General features: G+C 40.7%; 1 protein-coding gene across 4 annotated transcripts in view; it reads left to right on the forward strand.

Moving 5' to 3' along the window:
- The window catches only part of TUBGCP4 (tubulin gamma complex component 4), a 45,714-nt gene that overhangs the window by 12,939 nt on the left and 10,039 nt on the right, over positions 1 to 22,736 (forward strand). For all 4 annotated transcript variants that reach the window (XM_025998594.2, XM_072740693.1, XM_072740692.1 and 1 more), the window contains 10 exons: positions 122 to 201; positions 2,305 to 2,506; positions 5,849 to 6,014; positions 6,247 to 6,371; positions 15,560 to 15,610; positions 16,035 to 16,140; positions 17,816 to 17,923; positions 18,352 to 18,490; positions 21,094 to 21,271; positions 21,773 to 21,907. In XM_025998594.2, the coding sequence (XP_025854379.1) occupies positions 122 to 201; positions 2,305 to 2,506; positions 5,849 to 6,014; positions 6,247 to 6,371; positions 15,560 to 15,610; positions 16,035 to 16,140; positions 17,816 to 17,923; positions 18,352 to 18,490; positions 21,094 to 21,271; positions 21,773 to 21,907 (1,290 nt within the window). The remainder of the gene's footprint in view (positions 1 to 121; positions 202 to 2,304; positions 2,507 to 5,848; positions 6,015 to 6,246; positions 6,372 to 15,559; positions 15,611 to 16,034; positions 16,141 to 17,815; positions 17,924 to 18,351; positions 18,491 to 21,093; positions 21,272 to 21,772; positions 21,908 to 22,736) is intronic.

Consider the following 22,736-nt stretch of genomic DNA (forward strand, 5'->3'; position numbering starts at 1 on the left):
CATAGATCTTTATCCCCATTATCTGCTGGATTGTGCCCTCTGTATTGAATACAGAATGTGAGTTTGTGTTACAGGAACTATTGAAATGGAATCAAGTTTGACAAGGCTGTATTTTGCACAGATTCATGGTTGTCAGATCCTGGAAACGGTATACAAACACAGCTGTGGAGGTTTGCCTCCTGTTCGCAGTGCACTAGAAAAGTAAGTCATGGCTGAATTGGGGGCAGGGGTGGGTGACCAAGTGCCTTGACTTTGCACTTGTTTTATTTTCAGGTCATCCCAGGTCAGCTTTTCCCTCTGGGAAAAGTTGTGACCAGGATAGAAAAGATCCATGAGCTTTTCTATGTAGAGCAGGATAGAAAAGCCCACATGTATGATGGCTCAGAAACTGAAAAAAGAGTGATGAAGTTTGAGTATCAAAGCTAGGATCTAGTCACCTATATGACCTTGATGCAATGCTTTTTAATTTGGGGATCTCATTATCCTTGGAGAATTTCCATTACATGTGCTGGATAAAGTAGCTATATCTAAACATGTGTATTTTGAGTAGCTAATATTTCATATTGAGGGTCTTAAAAATATTTACACTTTTATCATTCCATAATGCCACTCTTGAGGAATTTTATCCTGACAGTTATTTTAAAGAATAACCATATGCAGAAACATTCATTGTAATGTTGTCTGTAGGAAATTAGAAAATCCCAGCAGTGGAAGAAAGCTAAATAGAGGTGTATTCCCTTGATAGTCTATAAACATAAAATTAAAATTAAAATGCTATAAATATAAATACTGTTAGAATCTGCAAAAGGAAACTTTCCAGAACATGTTTATAGAACTTAATCCTCTATTGGAGAATTAAGAATTGCATTTTGAGAATGCAATTCTATTGGAGAATTAAGAATTGCAGAAAAAAGAACTACATTTTGATTATAGAAAATACAGACATGCAAAGAAAAAAATAGTAATATTTTCTAATCTTTGAGACATCCAATTTAACTTTTGCTGTGTATTTCTCTAGATAAATATACGTAGTTTTATGCATGGAATATAAAATCTTACATACATCATATATTTGCAGGGACCAAATTTTATAGATCAAATACTCAAATGTGCACAATTTTTTTAAAGATTTTATTTATTCATGAGAGACAAAGAGAGAGAGGCAGAGACACAAAGACACAAGCAGGCTCCATGCAGGGAGCCCAATGTGGGACTCGATCTCAGGACTCCAGGATCACACCCTGGGCGGAAGGCAGGCTCTAAACCGCTGAGCCACCCGGGCTGCCCCCTTCCTTGCCTTTTAAATCTTTGATGACAACTGACATTTTAAGAGTCTTCATCAGCTGTCTTGTTAACTGTTACATAACCTGGATTTTTCTGATTATTTCCTCATGGATTCGATTTACGTTAAACATTTTTGGTAAGAACACTACATACCACAGGCCATGTTATTTCTTGTTGCATCTCATCAGAAGGCACAGAAAGTATATTCCATTATTGCTGTTGTAAAAGCTTGATCACTTGGTTTAGGTGTTTTCTATCAGATGTCTCCATTTTATTTATTTATTTTTAAAAGATTTTATTTATTAATGAGACACACACACACACACACAGGCAGAGATACAGGCAGAGGGATACAGTCATGCTGCACGCAGGGAGCCCGACGTGGGACTCAATCCCGGGTCTCCAGGATCACGCCCTGGACCAAAGGTGGTGCTAAACCGCTGAGTCACCTGGGCTGCCCAAGATGTCTCCATTTTAAAGGCACATTTTCCTCTTTGTAATTAATGTTATCTGGGAAGTGATCCTTTGAGACCATGAGAATATCCCATTCTCCAACAACCTTCTGCATTTTGTTGGATTATACTTCTTCAGGTATACCTGCCTCTCACAGAGTGAATCTACTCTCCCTATGTGATGCCAACAAAAATAAAACAAATTTAATACTATATTAGCCAAAAATACTCCTATAAGTGCATTTAACTTTAACAAGAACCCTCAGTCTTGAAACACACTTCATACAAAAGAAAATGTACCTCTTCTAAAAAACTAACAGAACGTTTACTGTATATTTAGACTTAAGTTTGTAGGCTATAAGTTTGGAGATTTAATCAGTTCATCCATAAACTTTTAAATTGAAACAGCACACTTATTTTTAGCTTAATTGGTCATTTCCTTCCTGAGTCATCAGACTCTCAGGCCTCTGTTTATCCTGTCACAGTTTAAAGCGTGGCCTCTGTGCTGATGAGGGGTTTCATGTTCGTTAAGTGGACTTCTAAGGCTCCTGCTTTTCTCTCTACTCAGGATCCTGGCCGTGTGTCATGGGGTCATGTACAAGCAGCTCTCAGCCTGGATGCTACATGGACTCCTCCTGGACCAGCATGAAGAGTTCTTTATCAAACAGGGTCCGTCTTCTGGTAATGTCAGTGCCCAGACAGAAGAGGATGAAGAGGATCTGGGCATTGGGGGACTGACAGGAAAACAGTTGAGAGAACTCCAGGATTTGGTGAGAGCATAACAAAGCCTAGCATACCTGCCAGGAGTCAGAAAAATCTATAACTAGGTGACCTTACAGTAATTTCCATCCTCCTTCCCAGCTCATTATAATTGAAGCAGCTTTCACAAATTCTGCATATATGAACACTTGAACTTGGCTTCATCTTAACTCCATTCTTAACACCTAACTTAATGTGAGACTACAAAACAGAAAATCTTTAAGATTCCTTTGTTTCCCCTTTTCCCAGTATATGCATTTTTGAGCTTAATAAATCTTATCTCTTAAGGTAGCCATGTAGCTGCTCTATAACTCTTTTTTTTTTTTTTTAAGATTTATTTATTTATTCATGAGAGACAGAGAGGCAGAGACATAGGCAGAGGGAGAAGCAGGCTCCATGCAGGGAGCCTGATGTGGGACTCGATCCCTGGACCCCAGGATCACGACCTGAGCAAAGGCACTCAACCACTGAGCCACCCAGGTGTCCCTACTTTATAACTTTTAAATACTGCTTGGAGTTTCAATTAGAATCCCCAAAGACCTATATTGTCTTTATTCATCCATTGATCCATTTATTCCTTTATCCTGCTACAACATTTTCTTGAATGCCTGTTCCATATACACCAGTCACTGTTCTAGGAGAGTTACTGGGTGTTTGACTGTAGTTGAATAAAACATAGCAGACCCTGCCCTTAAAGAGCTTATTGTTTAGTGGAAAATGTAGAAAAGTCAAGTGACATTATAGTGTACTAAGTGCTCTGGAAAGAGCAAATAGGAGTGTTCTCAGAACTTGGACTTAGAGTAGCTAGAGAAGCTTTTCAGTAGAATGTACACCTAAATTGCAAAAAGTTTGGGAGGAGGGGTCAAGAAATGTTCCAGGCAGAGGGAAGGATGTGTATAAAGTACAGAGACCATGTAAGACCTGGCTTATTTGAGGAACCAGTAGTAATTAAATTGAAATGGCTAAGTAAAGGCTGAAATACAAAGTGCAAGGACAAGGGCACATGGGTGGCTCAGTTGGCTAAGCATCTACTTTTGGCTCGGGTCATGATCTTGGGGTCCTGAGATTGAGCCCCGCATCAAGCTTCCTGCTCAGCGGGGAGCCTGCTTCTCCCTCTCCTGCTCCACTTGCTTGTACTCTCCCTGTCAGACAAATAAATAAAATCTTTTAAAACAAAAAACCAAAAACAAAGTGCGAGGACCTTGGAGGGGATGGGGGAAGTGGTAATCACAGAAACTATTGAGGTAAAATCATGAAAGCCCTTGAATGGGAAGGAATTTGGACTTGAATCTCAAAAGAGCTGAGAGGCAGTGAAGATTTTTTGGCAAGAAGTTAACATAATCAGACTTTATGATAGATGACTCTGGATAGTGTGTGGGGAGATTGTTTTTTAAAAAAATAAAATAAAAACTAGCAGCAGATAGATCAGTTAGAATGTTGGGGACACAGGTGAAAAATAATAGTGGCTTAAATCTAGGGTAGTAACAGTAAATATGCAGAGGAATAGAGTGGCTTGAGAGAGATTTATGATGTGAAATAGGTAGGCCTTAGTGATTGGATATGAGTCCGAGGGAAGAGTCAAGAATGATACCCAAGTTTCTGCCTTCAGCAGCGAAGTGGGTAGAGATGATATGGAATGTGTCTGGCAGGTATTGGGAGAAAGAGGATGGATCTGATTTTGGACATGTTGAGGGGCTTCTGGGTGGCTCAGTTGGTTAAGCAACCAATTCTTGATATCAGCTGAGGTCTTGATCTGAGGGCCGTGAGTTCAAGCCCCATATTGGACTCCATGCTGAGTGTGGAGCCTCCTTTTTTTTTTTTTTTTTTTTTTTTAATTTAATTTTGGACCTGTTGAGTTTGAGATACTTGCAGGAAATGTCCAGTGGGCTGAGCCTGGAGCTCATGAGAACAGTCTAGCTTGAAGATAAAGATTAAGGGGTCATCGGCATATAGCAGTTTTTAACCTGGGGCCCATGGGTGGCTTCAGGAGGTTCTATGAAATGTATGTTTGTTTATTTGTCTGGAAGGTCCATAGCTTTTATATAATGGCAGAGTGCTATGATGTAAAAAGATTAAAAACACCTGTTACAATAATCAATTCAGTGACAGAAGATTGTGATTGTTTAAGAAGAGTGAGGAGAGCTAGAGGAAAAGAGGATCTGGGTAGCCCTTGAAGACCACCAGCACTAGAACACGTAACAAAAAGGATAAATAGCAGAGCTCAAAGTCAGGATTGTGGAGCTCAGAGTTCCTGGTTGCAGCTGGAAGATAAGGGTCAAATCCAAAGCAAGTCAGAGGAATGGGAGGGGTCTGAGTGATTGGGTGGTAGGCATCTGCGGCTTCATGGGCCAGATCAGTGGTTCTTAAACTTCTGTGTGTGTCAGAATCAGCTGGAGAGCTTGTTAAAACAGGGATGAGTGGCTGGGCCTCATCTCCCAGGTTATCTTAGATCTGAGGCAGGGCTTGAAAATTTGCATTTCTAACAAGCTTCCAAGTGAGGCTAATGATGCTGGTCCACAAATCACATTTTGAGAACCACTTGGCTAAATGACTTGGGCTAGGGTACTAGTGAAGAGCTGGGCAGAGCCAGCATATATGAAAAGATAATAAAGTCACAGACATACAGACCTGGAAAAAATAAAGACTAATTATTCCATGATACAGGTAAGGAAACCGATTTCCTGCACCACACAAATTCTTACATAATAAAGGCAGAGTGAGAACTAAAATCCAAATGTTAAAAAAACAAAAACAAAAACACTGTTATTTCTTCCTTGTTGTCCTGTTGTCTGAAAATAGAGATATGTTCATCTCTCTAACACTGGTTATTTGGCATTGTGCAACTTCAGATTTAAAGTCCCTGCTTTGGGGAGCCTGGGTGGCTCAGTCGGTTAAGCGTCTGACTGGTTCAGGTCATGATCTCAGGGTCCTGGGATCAGTCTACTTTTCCCTCTCCTTCTGCCTCTTCCCCAACTTGTGCTCTCTCTCAAATCTTTAAAAATAAAAATAAAATCTTTAAAAAATAAAGTCCCTGCTTCTAGGGACAACGCCTGGGTAGCCCAGTTGGTTAAGCATCCAACTCCTCATTTCGGCTCAGGTCGTGATCTCAGGATCCCGGGACTGAGCCCCACATGGGGCTCTGTGCTCAGCACAGTCTCCTTGAGATTCTGTCAACCTCTGTTCCTCCCCTACTCGCTTGCACTTTTTTTCCCTCCCTAATAAATAAATTTAAAAAATTAAAGTCTGTACCTCTAGAAAATGTAAATCATGAGTTGGGAGAGTTAATTATGTTTTCTTACTCTCCCCTTCTTACTTCATACATTATATCTGATATGGGTTATCTCCTGGAGCAGCGCTTGATAGAGGAAGAGAACATGCTGGCGCCATCTCTGAAACAGTTTTCCTTACGAGTGGAGATTTTGCCATCCTACATTCCAGTGAGGGTTGCTGAAAAAATCCTGTTTGTTGGAGAATCTGTCCAGATGTTTGAGAATCAAAATGTAAACCTGACTAGGAAAGGTAAGAACCTCCTTGCCCAATGTACCTTATCTTCAAAGGTCCTTTTTAATATTGTGTGGCCCCAGCCTAAGTTGGGTCCAAGGGAGTGGCTGGTAAGATTTACCCACTGAGATTGCAGCACGACCACGACATGCTTATATAAAAAGCAGGTGAAGGAGCCACACCACGGGGTTCAGAAATCCTTGCCTGTCCTGCTATTCTCTTTCTTTGATAGTGCCTTCCTATTTTGCAGGATCCATTTTGAAGAACCAGGAGGACACTTTTGCTGCAGAGCTGCATCGACTCAAACAGCAGCCGCTCTTTAGCCTGGTGGATTTCGAGCAGGTGGTGGATCGGATCCGCAGTACTGTGGCCGAGGTTTGTGTGTCAGAGTAGGCTTCCTTAGCAAGAAAACAGACTACTTCCCAGAAATTGAGTACTGCCATTGCTTTTTTTTTCATTTTTATTTTTATTTTTTTTAAGATTTTTATTTAACAGAGAGCACAAGCAGGGGGAGCAGCAGAGGGAGAGGGAGAAGCAGGCTCCCTGCTGAGCAGAGTCCAATGTGGGGCTCCATCCCAGGACCCTGACATCATGACCTGAGCCAGAGGCAGAAGCTCACCTGACTGAGCTACCCAGGTGCCCCAAGGTTTTATTTTTTAATACACTGTTAGATTTGGTTATACAGTACAATATTTGGGATTTTTGCATCTATATTTACTAGTGAAATTAGATGATTCCTGTTTTATTCCCATGTGGTTGCAGAATAAAGATTGTATTAAGCCTCGTATAATGAGGTAGCTATCTATTACTCTTTTCTTTCTTCTGGAACAATGAATATAGGATAAGAGTTGTTATTGGAAGTTTGATTGAACCTGAAAAATTATCTAAGCTAGGAAGTTGTTCAAGAAGGGGCAATCTTTGGAGTGCCTGGGTGGCTCCGTCAGTGAAGCATCTGACTCTTGATTTCAGGTCATGATCCCAGGGTCTGAGGATCAAGCCCCATGTGGTGGAGTCAGCTTGAGAATTTTTCTCCTCCTCCTTCTGCCCCTCCACCTGCTGATCGTCCCCACCCCCCATAAATAAATCTTTAAAAAAGGGAGGGGGGAATCTTTACCACTTCAGTGTATTTAAACATACATTAATCTGTTCAAGACCATTATTTCTTGTACCAATTTTGTTATTTTCTATTTTTCTTGGAAGGCCCGTTTCACCTAGATTTAATTTTTTACAAAATCTGTCAGTAGCTATTTGTTTTACTTTGTGTTTTATTTTAATCTTTTACTGTTGAATCTTACTAATCTTTTCGAAGAACTAGCCTGTATTTTTGTTACCTTCTTTTTCCTCTGTCTCCATTGATATCTGCCTTTATTATTTTTTCTTCCTTCTTGTTTCTTTACTCAAGAAACTTTAACATAATTTCTGTTACTCTTTGCTAGTTTTCTGGGTTGAAAACTTTTCTATTTGTAACCCTTGCCTCCTAGGAAATATATATAAAACTTTCCATATTGAAAAAAAGAAAAACCTTTCCATATTGCTTTGATCCTGTCCCACAAGTTTTTGGCATGGAGTGTATATACTATCGTCTTATTCTTTTTTTTTTTTTTTTTTAATTTTTTTTTTTAATTTTATTATTTATGATAGTCACAGAGAGAGAGAGAGAGAGAGAGGCAGAGACATAGGCAGAGGGAGAAGCAGGCTCCATGCACCGGGAGCCCGACGTGGGATTCGATCCCGGGTCTCCAGGATCGCGCCCTGGGCCAAAGGCAGGCGCTAAACTGCTGCGCCACCCAGGGATCCCTATCGTCTTATTCTTAATAGTTTTTAATTTTCTTTCTAATATTCTTTTTAATCCCAGGAATTGATTAAGCTTTTATTTTTATTGCAGTATAGTTGGAAAACACAGTATGTAGAGGAGTCCTTTAGAGTTGATTGAGGTTTCCTTTATGGATAAACATAGGGCCCATTTTTTGCTTTTAGTTCCGCTTGTGCTCAGAGAGTATATATATATTCTGTGTGAGTCTAGAGTTCGAACTTCGAACCATGTTCTTTTTTTTTTTTTTTTTAAGACTTTATTTATGTGTTCATGAAAGAGAAAGGCAGAGACAGAGGGAGAAGCAGGCTCCATGCAGAGAGCCTGATGTGGGACTTAATCCTGGAATTGCGGGATCACAACCTCAGCTGAAGGCAGACGCTCAACCGCTGAGCCACCCAGGCATCCCTCGAGCCATGTTCTAATGTTTCATTTCCAGGCTGTATGTTAGGCATGTACATATTCATAATAAATATATATTTATTGTATTTCCTTTTATGTATATATAACAATCTTTATCACTTAGGCCATATATTTATATATATTAAATATTTTTTTTTTCCTTAAATTCTGTTTTATTAGTTAAGATCATTACCCAGCTCTTTCAGGTGATTATTTACCTCAAATCATCTTCCATTTATTTTCAATGCTTTTTACCTCCCTGCCCCCAAGCAGCCACTGATCTGCTTTCTGTCACTAGAGATTAGTTCGCATTTTCTCGAATTTGTATAAATGGAGTCAAACAATGTGTGTACTCTTTTGGGGGAGGAGGTGGGTCAGGCGGCTTTTCCTCATGATTATTTTGAGATTAATCCCTGTTGCATGTATCAATAGTTTATTCCTCTTTAAAGCTTGCACAGAACATTCTTATCACCATCGTTAATGTCATTATTATAAACATTTCTCCAAATGCACTGCTGAATGGTAAACACATCCCTGCACTTAAGCACTCATTTCATAGCAATTACGTACCACTTTTATAATTACTATTATTACAAGTGTTTATAAACAAACACTTCTCTAAGTACATCATAGAAGAGCTAGCACATCCATTCCCTGAAATAACACTCTTCTCAAAGTATCCTGAACATACAATTTTTTTCAACTTTATTTTATTGAGGATTTCTATTGATCTTTTGAGGATCTTTATTACATGTGTTTTTATTATTTCTTTTTCATTGTTAATACATGTGCTTTTATTTTTTTTAATGCATTTGAAAAAACAAAACAAAATGTATTTGATATAGGACATTGTGTAAATTTGAGGAATTTGTGTAAATGTGGCTCCTTTGGTTTAGCATCTGCCTTGGGGCTCAGATCATGATCCTGGGGTCCTGGGATCTAGCACCATGTCAGGCTCCCTGCTTGGTGGGGAGCCTACTTCTTCCTCTCCTTCTGCCTGCTGCTCCCTTTGCTTATGCTCTTTCTCTTTCTCTCTGTCAACTGAATAAATTTTTTATAAGATTTTATTTATTTATTCATGAGAGACACAGAGGTAGAGACATTGGCAGACCGAGAAGCAGGCTCCCTGCAGGGTACTTGATCCCAGGACCTCAGGATCATGACCTGAGCCAAAGGCAGATGCTCAAACCTGAGCTACCCAGGTGCCCCTGAATAAATAAAATCTTAAAAAAAAAAAAAAAAAAAAAAAAAAAAAAAAAAAAACTGTGTAAATTTAAGGTATACAGCATGTTGATTTGATACATATGTATATTATTGTTGCCATTGTAAGGATATTTAGCACCTCTATCACATCACATAACTATGATTTCTTTTTTGTAGTGGGAATAATTAAAATCTAGTCTCTTGGCAAGTTTGATTATAGTACAACAGTGTTGTCCATATTCACTGTACCATGCCTTAGATCTCCAGGACTTACTTACCTACTCATTGCAAGTTGGTACCCTTAAACAGCGTCTTTCCTATCCTCCTCTACCCCACAACCCCTGGTAACCATCATTTTACTCTGTTTTTATGAGTATGGCTTTTTTGGATTCCACATTTGAGTGATATCATGCAGTATTTCTTTCTGTGTTGTATTTCACTTAGTATAATATGCTCAACGTCCGTCTGTGTTGTCAAAAGTGGCAGAATTTCTTTCTTCTTCATAACTGAAATACAAGTATTTCATTATTTATCACATCTTTATTCATCCATCATGGACACTTAGTTTCCCTATCTTGGCTATTGTGAATAATGCTGCAGTACATGTATCTGTCTCATAATCCTGTTTCATTTCCTTTGTGTATATACCCAGAAGTAGAATTCTGGATCATATAGTTCATTTTTTAATTTTCAGTAATCTCCATAGTGTTTTCCATAGTGGCTGAACCAATTTATATTCCCACCAACAGTGCACGAGGTTCCCTTTGCTCCACATCCTCACCAACAACTTGTTACCTCTTCTTGATGATAACCATTCTAGTTCTTTTTTTTTCTTTTTTTTTTAAATTTTTTTTAATTTATTTATGATAGTCACAGAGAGAGAGAGAGAGAGAGAGAGAGGCAGAGACACAGGCAGAGGGAGAAGCAGGCTCCATGCACCAGGAGCCCAATGTGGGATTCGATCCTGGGTCTCCAGGATCGCTCCCTGGGCCAAAGGCAGGCGCCAAACCGCTGTACCACCCAGGGATCCCCTGATGATAACCATTCTAATAGGTGTGAAGTGGTATATCATTGTGGTTTTGTTTCACATTTCCCTGATGGCTAATGATGTTGAGAATCTTTCCGTGAGCTGTTGGCCATTTGTATGTTTTCTTTGGAAAAATACCTGTTTAGTTCCTCTGCCCATTTTTTAATTGGACTGTTTGTGTTTTCTCATTGTTGTTGAGTTGTAGGACTTCTTTATATATATCAGCTATAATCCCTTATCAGATACATGGTTTGCACATATTTTTTTCCTTTTCTGGAGCTTGACTTTTCATTTTGTTGATTATTTCTTTTGCTGTGCAGAAGCTTTCAAGTTTGATGTAATCCCACTTGTTTATGTTTTTGTTTTGTTTGTGCTTTTAGTGTCCTATCCAAAAAATCTTTACCAAGACCAGTATTGAGGGGTTCTTCCTTACATTTTCTTTTAGGAGTTTTATGGTATCAGGTTTTATGTTTAAGTCTTTGATGTGTGGTGTAAGATAGGGGTCCAGTTTCCTTTTCCTGCATGTTTTTAACCAGTTTACCCAGAACCATTTTTTTTTTTAAAGATTTTATTATTCATGAAAGACACAGAAAGAGAAGCAGAGGCAGAGGGAAAAGCAGGCTCCATCCAGGAAGCCCGATGTGGGACTCAATCCCATGACCCTGGGATCAGGCCCTGAGTCAAACAAAGGCAGACACTAAACTGCTGAGCCACTCAGGCATCCCACCCAGCACCATTTGTAAGATATGCTTTCCTTTTGGGTGTTCTTGGCTCCCTTGTTGAATATTGGTTGACTGTATATGTGGGGGTTTAATTCTAAGCTTTCTATTCTGTTTCATTCAGCTTTAGATTTCTTTTTATGTTGGTACCATGCTGTTTTAATTACTATAACTTTGTAGTTTGAAATCAGGAAGTTTGATGCCTTTTGTTTTGGTTTTGGTTTTTTGGGTTTTTTCAGGATTGCTTTGCCTCATTGGGATTTCTTGTAGTCCTATACAGATTTTAAGATTTTTAAAATTTCTGTGAAGAATGCCTCTGGAATTTTGACAAGGATTGCATTGAACCTGTAAATGGCTTTGGATAGTATGGACATTTTAGTAATATTTCTTTATCAATGATTATGGGATATCTTTCCATTTGTGCCATCTTAAGTCTCTTTCAACAAAGTCTTCTGGGTTTTTATTGTACATACCTTTCATTTTCATTATTAACTTTATTACAAGGTATCTCGGCATAATTGACATTAATCCATGTTGGCATATATTAATAGTTTATTCCTTTTTATTGTTGAGTAGTATCCAATTGTTCATACCAGTGTGTTTTCCTTTCATCTGTTGATAGACATTTGGGTTGTTCCCTCATTGTGGTTTTAATTATGTTCCCCTAAAGACTAATGATTTTGAATATTTTTCATATGCTTATTTGCGATCCATGTATCTTCTTTGGTGAAGTGTCAGCTAAAATCTTTTGTCCTTTCTTTATTGGTTTTGTTTTCTTACTATTGCAGGTTTTGAGAGTTCTTTATGTATTCTGAATGTAAGTCCTTATCAGATATGTGACTTAACATTTTCTCCCAGTTTATGACTTGTCTTTTCATTATCTGCACAGTGTCTTTCAAAGAGCAGAAGATGTTAATATTGAAGAGTACGTTTTATCAATTGTTTTTTATGGGTCATGCTGTCAGTGCTCTAAGAAACCTTTAATTAACCCAAAGTCACAAAGATTTTCTTCTGTTTCCTTTTGCAAAATTTATAGTATTCAGTTTTACGTGTATGTTTATGATCAATTTGAATTAATTTTTTATATAGTGCATGGTATAAATCTAGTTTTAATTTCTTGCTTGTAGATATCCAACTGTTTCAGCAACTTGGTTCTTTTTAGGATTTTTTTTTTGGTATATTTTTTCAACTATTTTTTAAAGAATTCTATTCTAGTATAGTTAACATACAGTGTAACGTTAGTGTCAGGTATATGATATAGTGATTCAACACTTCCGTATGTCACCCTGTGGTCTTCAGGGCAAGTGCCCTCCTTAATCCCCATCACCATTTCACCCATCCCCCCACCTCCCTCCCCTCTGCTGACCATCAGTTTGTTCTCTATAGTTGAGTCCATTTCTTGGTTTGTCTTTCTTTCTATATCTCATTTTTGCCTTTTGTTTGGTTTCTTAAATTTCACATATGAGTGAAATCATATGATAGTTGTCTTTCTCTGACTTATTTCACTTAGCATTATACTCTCTAACTCTACCCATGTCATTGCAAATGGCAAGATTTCATTCTTTTTTATGACTGAGTAGTTTTCTATTGTATGTATAGAAATATATATTTTTTTACATATATTTATATATACACATACTAGTCTTCTTTATCCATTCATCTGTTGATGGACTGTGGATTCTTTCCATATTTTACCTATTGTAAATTATGCTACAGTGAACATAGCGCTCCATATATCTTTTGAATTAGTATTTTCATTTTTGTAAGATACCAGAAGTGGAATTGCTGGATTATATGGTAGCTCTATTTGTAATTTTTTGAGGAAACTCCATGCTGTTTTCCATAGTGGCTACACCAGTATACAGAAGGGATCCCTTTTCTCTACATCCTCACCAACACATGTTATTTCTTATCTTTCTTATAATAGCCATTCTGATAGGTGTGAGGTGTTACCTCCTTGTGATTCCACATGCACTTGAAAAGAATATGTTCTGCTATTGTTGGATAAAATGTTCTGTATATATCTGTTAGGCCCATTTGGCCTTTAGTGTTGTTCATATCTGCTGTTTCTTTGTTGGTTTTTCTATGTGGCTGATCTCTCCATTGATACAATTAGGGTATTAATTGTACTATTGTATTGCTGTCAATTTCTCCCTTTATGTATCAAGAGTATTTTGAATTCTCAATCTGTGTCATGGGTCAGACTTCCCAGGAAACAGATTTTGAGACTGAGATTTGGTTGCAAGAAGGGGGCAAAGCAGGACTGAGCAGAGAGAGAAGGTGAACTGTGATGTAGTTGCAACAGAAGAGCTGGCCAATCCTGTCCAGAGCTCTGGAGCTAGGATGTCACTTCAGAGATGTCCCAAACTGAGTTTAGAGGATTAGACCATTAGATCTCTGCATCTGTCACAAATTAGATATGGACTTCCCTCAGGGACCAGAACCGTGATTAAGGAAGCTCCTTTTAGGTGGGTGCAGTTCTCCCAAGAGCTGGGGCAGCACATGCCTGTTTTATGGGGGTTTGGACAGCAGGCTATACAGCCTACTCAGTCTGCTTTAAAATTGCATCAGATGGCATGTTATCCAGTCTGTTGTATTTCTTTGACTCTTCACATATCTCATTATTGTGTGTGTTTGTTCCCCTAGGGATGTCAGATGCTCCGTCCAGTGATGTGTACTAGAGAGGGGTCAAAGGCCAGTTCCTAACCTGTGTTAATTCCAGGGGGTGTGGGGCAGGGGAGAGAGAGAGAGAGGAGAGTGGAGAGGGGGAGAGAGAGAGTGAGGGGGGAAGGGGAAGAGGGGAGGGGGAGAGGAGGAGGGGACAGGGAGGGAGAGGGGGAGGGAGGGAAGTGGGGAGCGGGGAGAGGGGGGAGGGGAGGGAGAGAGGGAGAGAGAGAAAGAAAGGAAGGAGAGAAAGAAAAAGGGATAAGTGCCGGGGTAGGAAATCCAGGTACCCTGGATGATTATTGATCACTTTGTTGGGAAAATTCTGGTCAGTTTTCCTCTGATGCTGGTAATAGTTATGTAGTTGATTTCTGTATTAGTCATCAGCCTTGCTGAATTCTCTTGCTAGTTCCAGTAATATGTAGGTCTGTTCTTTTGGACTTTCTATGAGGATAGTGTAATAATCATCTGTTAATAATAAGTTTCTTCCTTTGCAGTTGATAAACACAGACACATACATGCACACACACATTTTCCTTATCTTACTACATTGGCAAATGTACTGTAGTACAGTACTACATTAGTACAGTGTTAAATGACTCGAAAGGAATTTTTTTTTTTAAAAGATTTTATCTATTTGGGATCCCTGGGTGGCTCAGCAGTTTAGCTCAGCGGTTTAGCGCCTGCATTCAGCCCAGGGCGTGATCCTGGAGACCCGGGATCGAGTCCCACATAAGGCTCCCTGCATGGGGCCTGCTTCTCCCTCTGCCTGTGTCTCTGCGCCTCTCTCTCTCTCTCTCTCTCTCTCTCTCTGTCATGAATAAATAAATAAAATCTAAAAAAAAAAAAAAAAAAGATTTTATCTATTTGAGAGAGAGAATGAGTGAGAGAGAGAGTACGAGCCAGGGAAGTGAGAGAGAGAGAAGCAGACTCCTTCAGCTCAGGTCAGGATCTTGGGGTCCTATACGCTTAACTGAGCCCAGGTGCCCAAAAGGAATTTCTTTTAATGTTTTATCATTACATAGGTTGTTTGCTGTGGGGTTTTGGTATATACTGTGTCTCACAATAAAGAAGTTTCCTTCTGTTCCTTGTTTGCTTTCCTTCTAAAATCACAAATGCATGCTGAGTTTTATTAGATGCTTTTCCTGCATCTATTGAGGTGATCATATGGGTTTTAAAAATCTTCAATCTAGTAAATTACATTATATTTAAATTTTTAATTTTCCTTTTTTCTTAGATAAAATTCACAAAACAAAATTCAGCATTTGAGCCATTTAAAAATAGTGTACAAAAAAATAGTGTACAATTTAGTGTTTTTTTTTTTTTAAGATTTTATTTATTTATTTGAGAAGGAGAGAGCTAGAGCACATAAGCAGTAGAGATGGAAGAAGCCGCTGCCCATCAAGCAAGGAGCCCAAGGTGGGGCTTGATCCCAGGACCCTGAGAACATGACCTGAGCTGCAGGCAGCTGCTTAATTGACTGAGCCACCCAGGCGCCCCACAATTTGGTGGTTTTTAGTATATTCAGTGTTGTGCAACCATCACCACCATCCAATTCCAGAACATTTCCTTTTTTTTTTTTTCTTTTTTTTTTTAACTTTATCCTTTCATTCTGGCATTAACTCAACTTGGTCATGGCATATATTCTGTTTTCAGTATATTGCTGGATTTGTACAAACCCATTCTTTATAGAAGTTTTCGTTGGAATCTAATTTTGTCCGTTTTGTTCTTTTCATAGCATCTCTGGAAGCTGATGGTGGAAGAGTCAGATTTACTGGGTCAGCTGAAGGTAATAGTTTAACTGTCTTTTAATTCTTAAAATGATGCTGATAGGCAGTGACTTTATTCTCAAGGCTCTCCTGAGAGCACTGGTTGCTTGTATTCAGACTACCAGGGTGGCCTCACATGTCCTCATCCGAGAGGGCAAACTCTTTCTAATATTACAAATGTACTATAGTACAAAGGTTTGGGTATTTACTTTCTTCTAGCATAATAGACTTGTGTTGCCATTGAATAATTGACACCAAAGACCCATCAGTTGTCCTGCCTTGAGGAGTTACCAAGTATGCCCCTGTGAAATATGCCAAAAGCCTATATCCTTTTGTAGGTTGGGCTCAAATTGATGAGATTAGAAACTTCGTGTGTAATCACTATAGTGAGGAGCTCCTGGCCCTGCTGCATTACTGAATTGTAAATTGAAATTCTTTCCGCAGATCATTAAAGACTTTTACCTTCTGGGACGTGGAGAACTATTTCAGGCCTTCATTGACACAGCTCAACACATGTTAAAAACACCACCCACTGCAGTAACTGAACATGGTAATTGTCCTGTGGACCTGAGAATTACCCATTGACTAAAGTTGTAGGGTGTTTCTTGACTGCTGCTGAACCATTCAGTCTGACCCACGTAAGAGCAGCCTGGTGAATTACAGAGCAGTCTTTCCACATATGGAAGGCCCTTCAGGTAGGCTGCACTTGAGGTCATTTGGAGTAGCCTCTTGACCTTTCCTGGAAGAGTGGGTACAAACCAGGTAATTTTATCATGATAGTTACACATTCCCTATGGGACATATCGCAATTGCCACTTGTATTAGAATTCTCTAGATTGTGAATGATGAAAATCTATCTAAGAAAAGGGGGATTTATTTGCTATTTTATCTGTAACTCCAGTGGGATAGGAGTATAGTTGGGCCTTAGAACAACCAAAACTGGGGACTTGCATACTGCTAGAATTCTTGTACCATATCTGGTCTCTGCCTCTTCCATGCTTTTTGGTGGCCTTCCAGTCCCATTTGGAAACATGGCTAGCAACAGTTTCCAGAAATTACCTCACAGTGTCTACAGGAGGAACCAAATCCAGTCTCTCAGGTAGCAAATTAAAAGATTCCAGGAAAGGGTTTTGATTAGCCCCGTCCAAATCATACCCCTGCATCAAAGATGTCAGACATTAAGATATGCTTACTTCAGTAAAGTTCACTCTTAACTAATGGGAATGATAACCATTCCCATTCAAACTACATGAGGAGAGCCGGGAAAGGATCAGAATTTTTATTTTTTTATTTTTTTTAAACTTATTTTTATTTATTTATGATAGACATAGAGAGAGAGAGAGGCAGAGACACAGGCAGAGGAGAGGGAGAAGCAGGCTCCATGCCAGGAGCTCGACACGGGACCCGATCCCGGGACTCCAGGATCGCGCCCTGGGCCAAAGGCAGGCGCAAAACCACTGAGCCACCCAGGGATCCCCTGGATCAGAATTTTTAAAAAAAAATAGAAAGAAAATGGGAAACTGACAGGGTTACCTTTTTTCTGACTCTATAAAGCATTGGATGGCCACTGTACTCACATAAGACTTTTTTTTATTGCAGATATCAGAAAACCCAATTCAGTCTCACACAAAGGGGGAAAAAATTGATTCTCCTACCTGAAAAGGTCAGAGTATAAAGGCTGTAGGCCGAGTCTGATCCAGTGGCTCACGTGATGCCCTCAGGACTTGGTGTCATTCCATCTTTGCCCTCTACCTTTTTTTCTCTTGGACAGGCCTGCTCCATAGGGTAGCAGGATGGCCTCCAACCAAGCTCACATCCAATAGACTAAGTCTCTGTTTATCTCAGAAACACAGAAACAAAAAAAAGCTCCACTCTGAATAGAGCCTCTGGGTTGGCCTGACTTGAGTCATGTTTATATCCCTAAATAAAATAGGGTAACAAAGTAGAGTCTTACATTCTATTTGAGTATGCCTGGGTCACCTGCCTACCCCTACCCCACTGAATGAATCACATGGATAAGGTGGGAGGGGTGATTCTCTAAGGAAAATTGGGTGGTGTTTTCAGCGAGAAAAGGAGGAACACATGCTAGGCAGGCAAAAGCAACCCATGTCCATGGCATCCTGGTGTCAGTGACGGGCAGGCTGGAACAGAAGTGGAAAGCCAGCCTCATCTGGGTCTGTTACAAAGCCTGGCATTCTTGTCAGCCCATGTGCCCTGCCTTGCAGATGTGAATGTGGCCTTCCAACAGTCCGCACACAAGGTATTGCTGGATGATGACAACCTTCTCCCTCTATTGCACTTGACAATCGAGTATCACGGAAAAGAACATAAAGGTTTGCCATTCTTTCTTGCATCTTTCTGCTCCTGTGGGTTCATCCTCTGTTCTCCCGTCTCTCCTTCCATCCACCTCCACAGAAACCATGTCATTCTGGACCTCAGAAGCCCCTTGTCATGTGACTTGTTTTATACAGGAGAAAAGGGAAGTCCAGAGAGGCTAAATGGGATGCCCAGGCTGTGGTTTTGGTTTTGTTTTTGTCCCGCTGCCGGAATGATCACTATTTATTTCCAGCCACCAGACTTTAAGGCTAAAGAATCCAAAAGACCCTCTAAGAGAATTTCCCACAGTCTTTCCTTGCCTTCTTCTGCAAGTCCCCTTCCTGTCACCTTTATGCTTCTGACACTGCAGGCTCAAGTAAGCATTCATCTCATGAATGTTGTCGAAGCTCTGGTTCTAGGTTCAGCAGTCTTTTTTTCTTAACAGATGCTGCTCAGGCAAGAGAAGGGCCTTCTCGGGAAACTTCTCCCCGGGAAGCCCCTGCATCTGGTTGGGCAGCCCTAGGTCTCTCCTACAAAGTGCAGTGGCCACTACACATTCTCTTCACCCCTGCTGTTCTGGAAAAGTGAGTATTTCTGAATTTCTCATAGGTAAATTTGGACTTCCAAGGGTAGAAATGATCAGGAATACAATCGGCAGGAGCAAGGTAACCGCGCAGCTGGTAGTTGTACACAGTCTGTAAATCAGAGGCTGAAAACTCCAATGCCTTTGTGGAACGGACGGAAAACATTAGCAAGTGAAGCTGCGGATGTGAGGCTGTGGGTTTGCTGGTGCTGAGATGAATGGGAGGGTCAAACCCTCAAATCATCAGTATGGTGGCAGTAGTGTTTAAGATTTTATTTTTAAAGAAATCTCTATACCCAACGTAGGGCCTGAACTTACAAACCTGAGATCAAGAGTCTCAGGCCCCACAACTGAGCCGGCCAGGTGCCTCTGTTGTTGTTTTTTTTTTTTTTTTTTTAAGTTGCAAAGTAAGTAGTTTACAGGCTGCCAATCTGTGACCTCTGGAAGCTGCAGTCTTGGGCACCACATGGAGAATCTGGCCTTTGTTTAGTTCCATCAGACTAGCTGTTTTCTCCCTAACTTTTGTAATTTTTTGTGGGTCTACTTGGGAAGACTATCCGCCCAAGTGTTTGCTGTGGACTTGAGCCACAGCAGAGAAGATCACTTCCTTCCCCCCAGGGGGAGGGAAGGACAGCTAAGCTGGGGATAGAATACAGGAGCTGGACCAAGGTGGTGAGAGACTCTTGGATCAGCTTTGTTCTTGATCCTGAGAGCCTGCCAGGTGCTGCTGCTCAGTTCCATGTGGACCTCACATCCCCAAGCCAAGGACCAAGAGTTCTAGGGAAGGGGAGGCAGGAGAAGCAGGCCTGGCTATGGTGGCCTGTGAAATCCGTCCCCACACCATTTAAGAATTTCTCAGATCCTGTCACAGGTCAAGGCACTGGCCCTCGTGCTGGTTGGAGGATGGCAGCTGTTATGCTTGGACTAGAGGAAGAGGATGAAAAGGGAAATACGTGAACAAAAGGGCCTCTCATCTCTGCTCCTGTTCAGTCCTCTCTACCTTTTGGGGTAGAAAAGCTTAGGGCATGGGAGCCTAGGTATGAACTGGCAAAAACAAGGCTAGTTGAGGGAGATTTCTCTGGCAGGTTCAGAGCCCACAGCCCACCTAAGCAAGCTGCGTAGACCTTGTCTTAACCCAGTGTCCCAGTGTCCCACAAGCAAACAGTCCACTTACATCCTCACTTGATACACTCTGAACACCCTTGAAGAAATCAATCTCAGATGTAGTTTTAAAGACTAATTTTTATTATGAGAATTTCCAAATATAAACAAAAGTGTGGACTATAATGATCCCCCACAGGTACATTATCCAGCTTCAGTAACTATCAACATTCTGCTTCTCTCTTCTTTTTTTCGCTAGAACCTTATAAAGCACATCCCAGACAGGTCATTTGCCTCCATCGCTATGCGATTCAGAAAAGGCGTTTTTAATGTAATTACAATGCAGTTATTACATCCAATAAAATTAACAATACATCCTTATCTGATATCTGGTACAGATTGAAATTTTCCCAGTTATCCAAAAATGTCTTTTTATGTTTCGGTTTGTTCAAATCAGAATCCAAACAAGGTGTACTATTTTTACTATGTTGTTCCATTAGAAATAGATAATTTTAAAAACCAAATCAGATTGGTGTCTGTAAGCCTGCCTACGAACAAGTAAACAGATCCAGTTCCACTAGGAATCAGCTGTTCTTCCCATGTGTGTTCTCGGTATGGGGCTCGGCATTTGGCAAGCTGCCCCTGAGCTTACCTTGAGGCAGCAGTTAGGGGACCTCCACTGCGTTCTCTCTTTTTTGGGACAGAGCATCACATTAACCAAAATCCTTGCTTCCTAACACATTCTGATTATTGGTCCATGCAAGACCCTCCTTCCTATTTACACATATGCCACAAAACCATTTTCTAGCACAAAAACTGGAACACCGACAATAATGTCTGCCTCTGTGGTCTTCCCACTCTCACTCCCTTGGCTCCCCCAGCCCAAGGTAACCATTCTCCCACACTGTTTTCTGTTCATTTTGTTTTATTTTGTTAAGATTTTATTTATTCCTGAGAGACAGGGGGGCGGGGGAGTGGGGGTGGGCAGAGACATAGGCAGAGGGAGAAGCAGGCTCCTTGTGGGGAGCCCGATGTGGGACTCGATCCCGAGTCCTAGGATCATGACCTGAGTCAAAGGCAGGAGCTTAAATCCTGAGCCACCCAGGTGCGTTTTTTTTTTTTTTTTTTTTGTCCTTTTAATATTTAGTTTTAGATCTATATGTATATTCCCTCAAAATATGTTTTTTTTCTTACCCAGTTGTTTCAAGCATTATAAAACAAAGCATATCAGGCTGTATGTAACCTGAGCGTTGTCCCTTTTATTCAGAATCCCATTGCCAGGAGCCGCCTTAAGTTGAACGGATGAAGTGCAGTCGTTTTAACAGCCATGTAATGACCCACCATATTGATAAGCCACAGTAAATTCATCCATAGCTCTAGCCATTCTCATTTCCTTCCTACATTTTGGGGCACGGGCGGCAGGCACAGAGTCCTGGGGTCTGTCTTGCAGGTGAGGTGGGAAGTGAAGTTTTATTCTTGAATAGCCTGCCGTTTCTGTCCCAGGTACAATGTTGTTTTCAAGTACTTACTGAGCGTGCGCCGGGTGCAGGCCGAGCTGCAGCACTGCTGGGCCCTACAGATGCAGCGCAAGCACCTCAAGTCCAACCAGACTGACGCAGTCAAGTGGCGCCTGAGAAATCACATGGCATTCTTGGTGGATAATCTTCAGTACTATCTCCAGGTCTGGGTCAGGGGATGAATGGGAGGAAGGGGTAGGGAAAAAAAGTCTGGGACATGGGCAGGATTTACCAAAGAGGGACTGCAGTCTTGCATTGGACGAGATGTTGGGGGTTGAGAAAATGCAGGTTAGATCGTTGGGAGGGGTTTCTTGGCGGCATTTTAAAGGAAAGTGGGAATAAATGAAGGAGAATGAGCTTAGGGTTCTTGTCAGCAATGCTGATTCAATCCTTAGTTTTAGTTGGCTAGGCCGTCTGGAATCTGTAGGACTTAACCAGGTTAGTCAGTGGAGGCGATATGGCGTGAAGTGGGGGATCTGCCAGAACTTTGGGGTTGTGAGGCATTAGGCAGAGAACTTGCTACAAGGCGAGGTAACATGGCCTCTGTGCGGCTTTAAAGTGGCTCCAATAGGAGGAAGAATTTCTTTCATACTGTCTTTCATCTTAATGTCCTTGAGTGCTTAGAATATGCCAGGTACTGAAAGCATCTGTTCACTGCCCATCAGGTAGATGTGCTGGAGTCTCAGTTCTCACAGCTGCTGCATCAGATCAATTCTACCCGTGACTTTGAAAGCATCCGATTGGCTCACGACCACTTCCTTAGCAATCTGCTGGCTCAGTCCTTTATCCTGTTGAAACCTGTAAGTAGGGCTATGGGCTTCCTCAGACTGCTTCCAGCCTGACTGTTTGTTCCCTTAGGTCCCAAGTTGCCAGGAAACGGAACTATCATTCAACAGTTGTTCAATCTCCATTTTTAAACCTTTCTGACAACTTAAAGCAAAACTATAAGGGACTGTTAAAAGGGAACTTAAATGTCTTTGAGTTTCTGAAATACTATATCCTCAGGATGTGGTGCGCAGCTATAGAAGAAAGAATATGTGCTTAGCCCTCAAAGGGAAGGATTTAAAGAATTTTAAATACAACTTTTCTGACACCACAGAAGGGCTAATGAAAAGCACATAGTGCTTACTTTCTTAGAAATCTTTTGGATCAGGATCGACCAGTTGAGAGTTGTTTTCACAGACAAGTGAATAGTGTCTCCCTTTGTGTACGTATGTACTTCTCCTTTAGGGTAGTTACTCTCAGCCTTGCCTACACATGGGAATCACCTAGAAGCTTCAAAAAATCTGGGACCCCGAGCACTTATATTAGAATCTCTGGAGTGAAACCCAGGCACCTGTGTTTTTTTAAAGCTCACAAATACATGAAAATTCCCAAATAAAAAGTGGAAAGGTTGAAATGACCCCTCACAGTTACGTAGATTCTGCTTCATCCCTGATGTCAGCCAGCTGTCATCCCTCAGTCCTGCCACAGCACAAACACTAGACTTCTCTTATTCGTATTTGGAGCTATTTTTGCTGCACTCAGTAAGGGAGAGCAGGTTACACAGATGCCACTCCAAGGGCTGTTTGTGTGAATGGACAACACCAAAAGCCGCTGTGACAGGCCAACTACCCTCGTGTGGCATGA

Source organism: Vulpes vulpes, chromosome 15 (genome assembly GCF_048418805.1).
Source record: "Vulpes vulpes isolate BD-2025 chromosome 15, VulVul3, whole genome shotgun sequence".
In the NCBI taxonomy this organism is placed as follows: Eukaryota; Metazoa; Chordata; class Mammalia; order Carnivora; family Canidae; genus Vulpes; species Vulpes vulpes.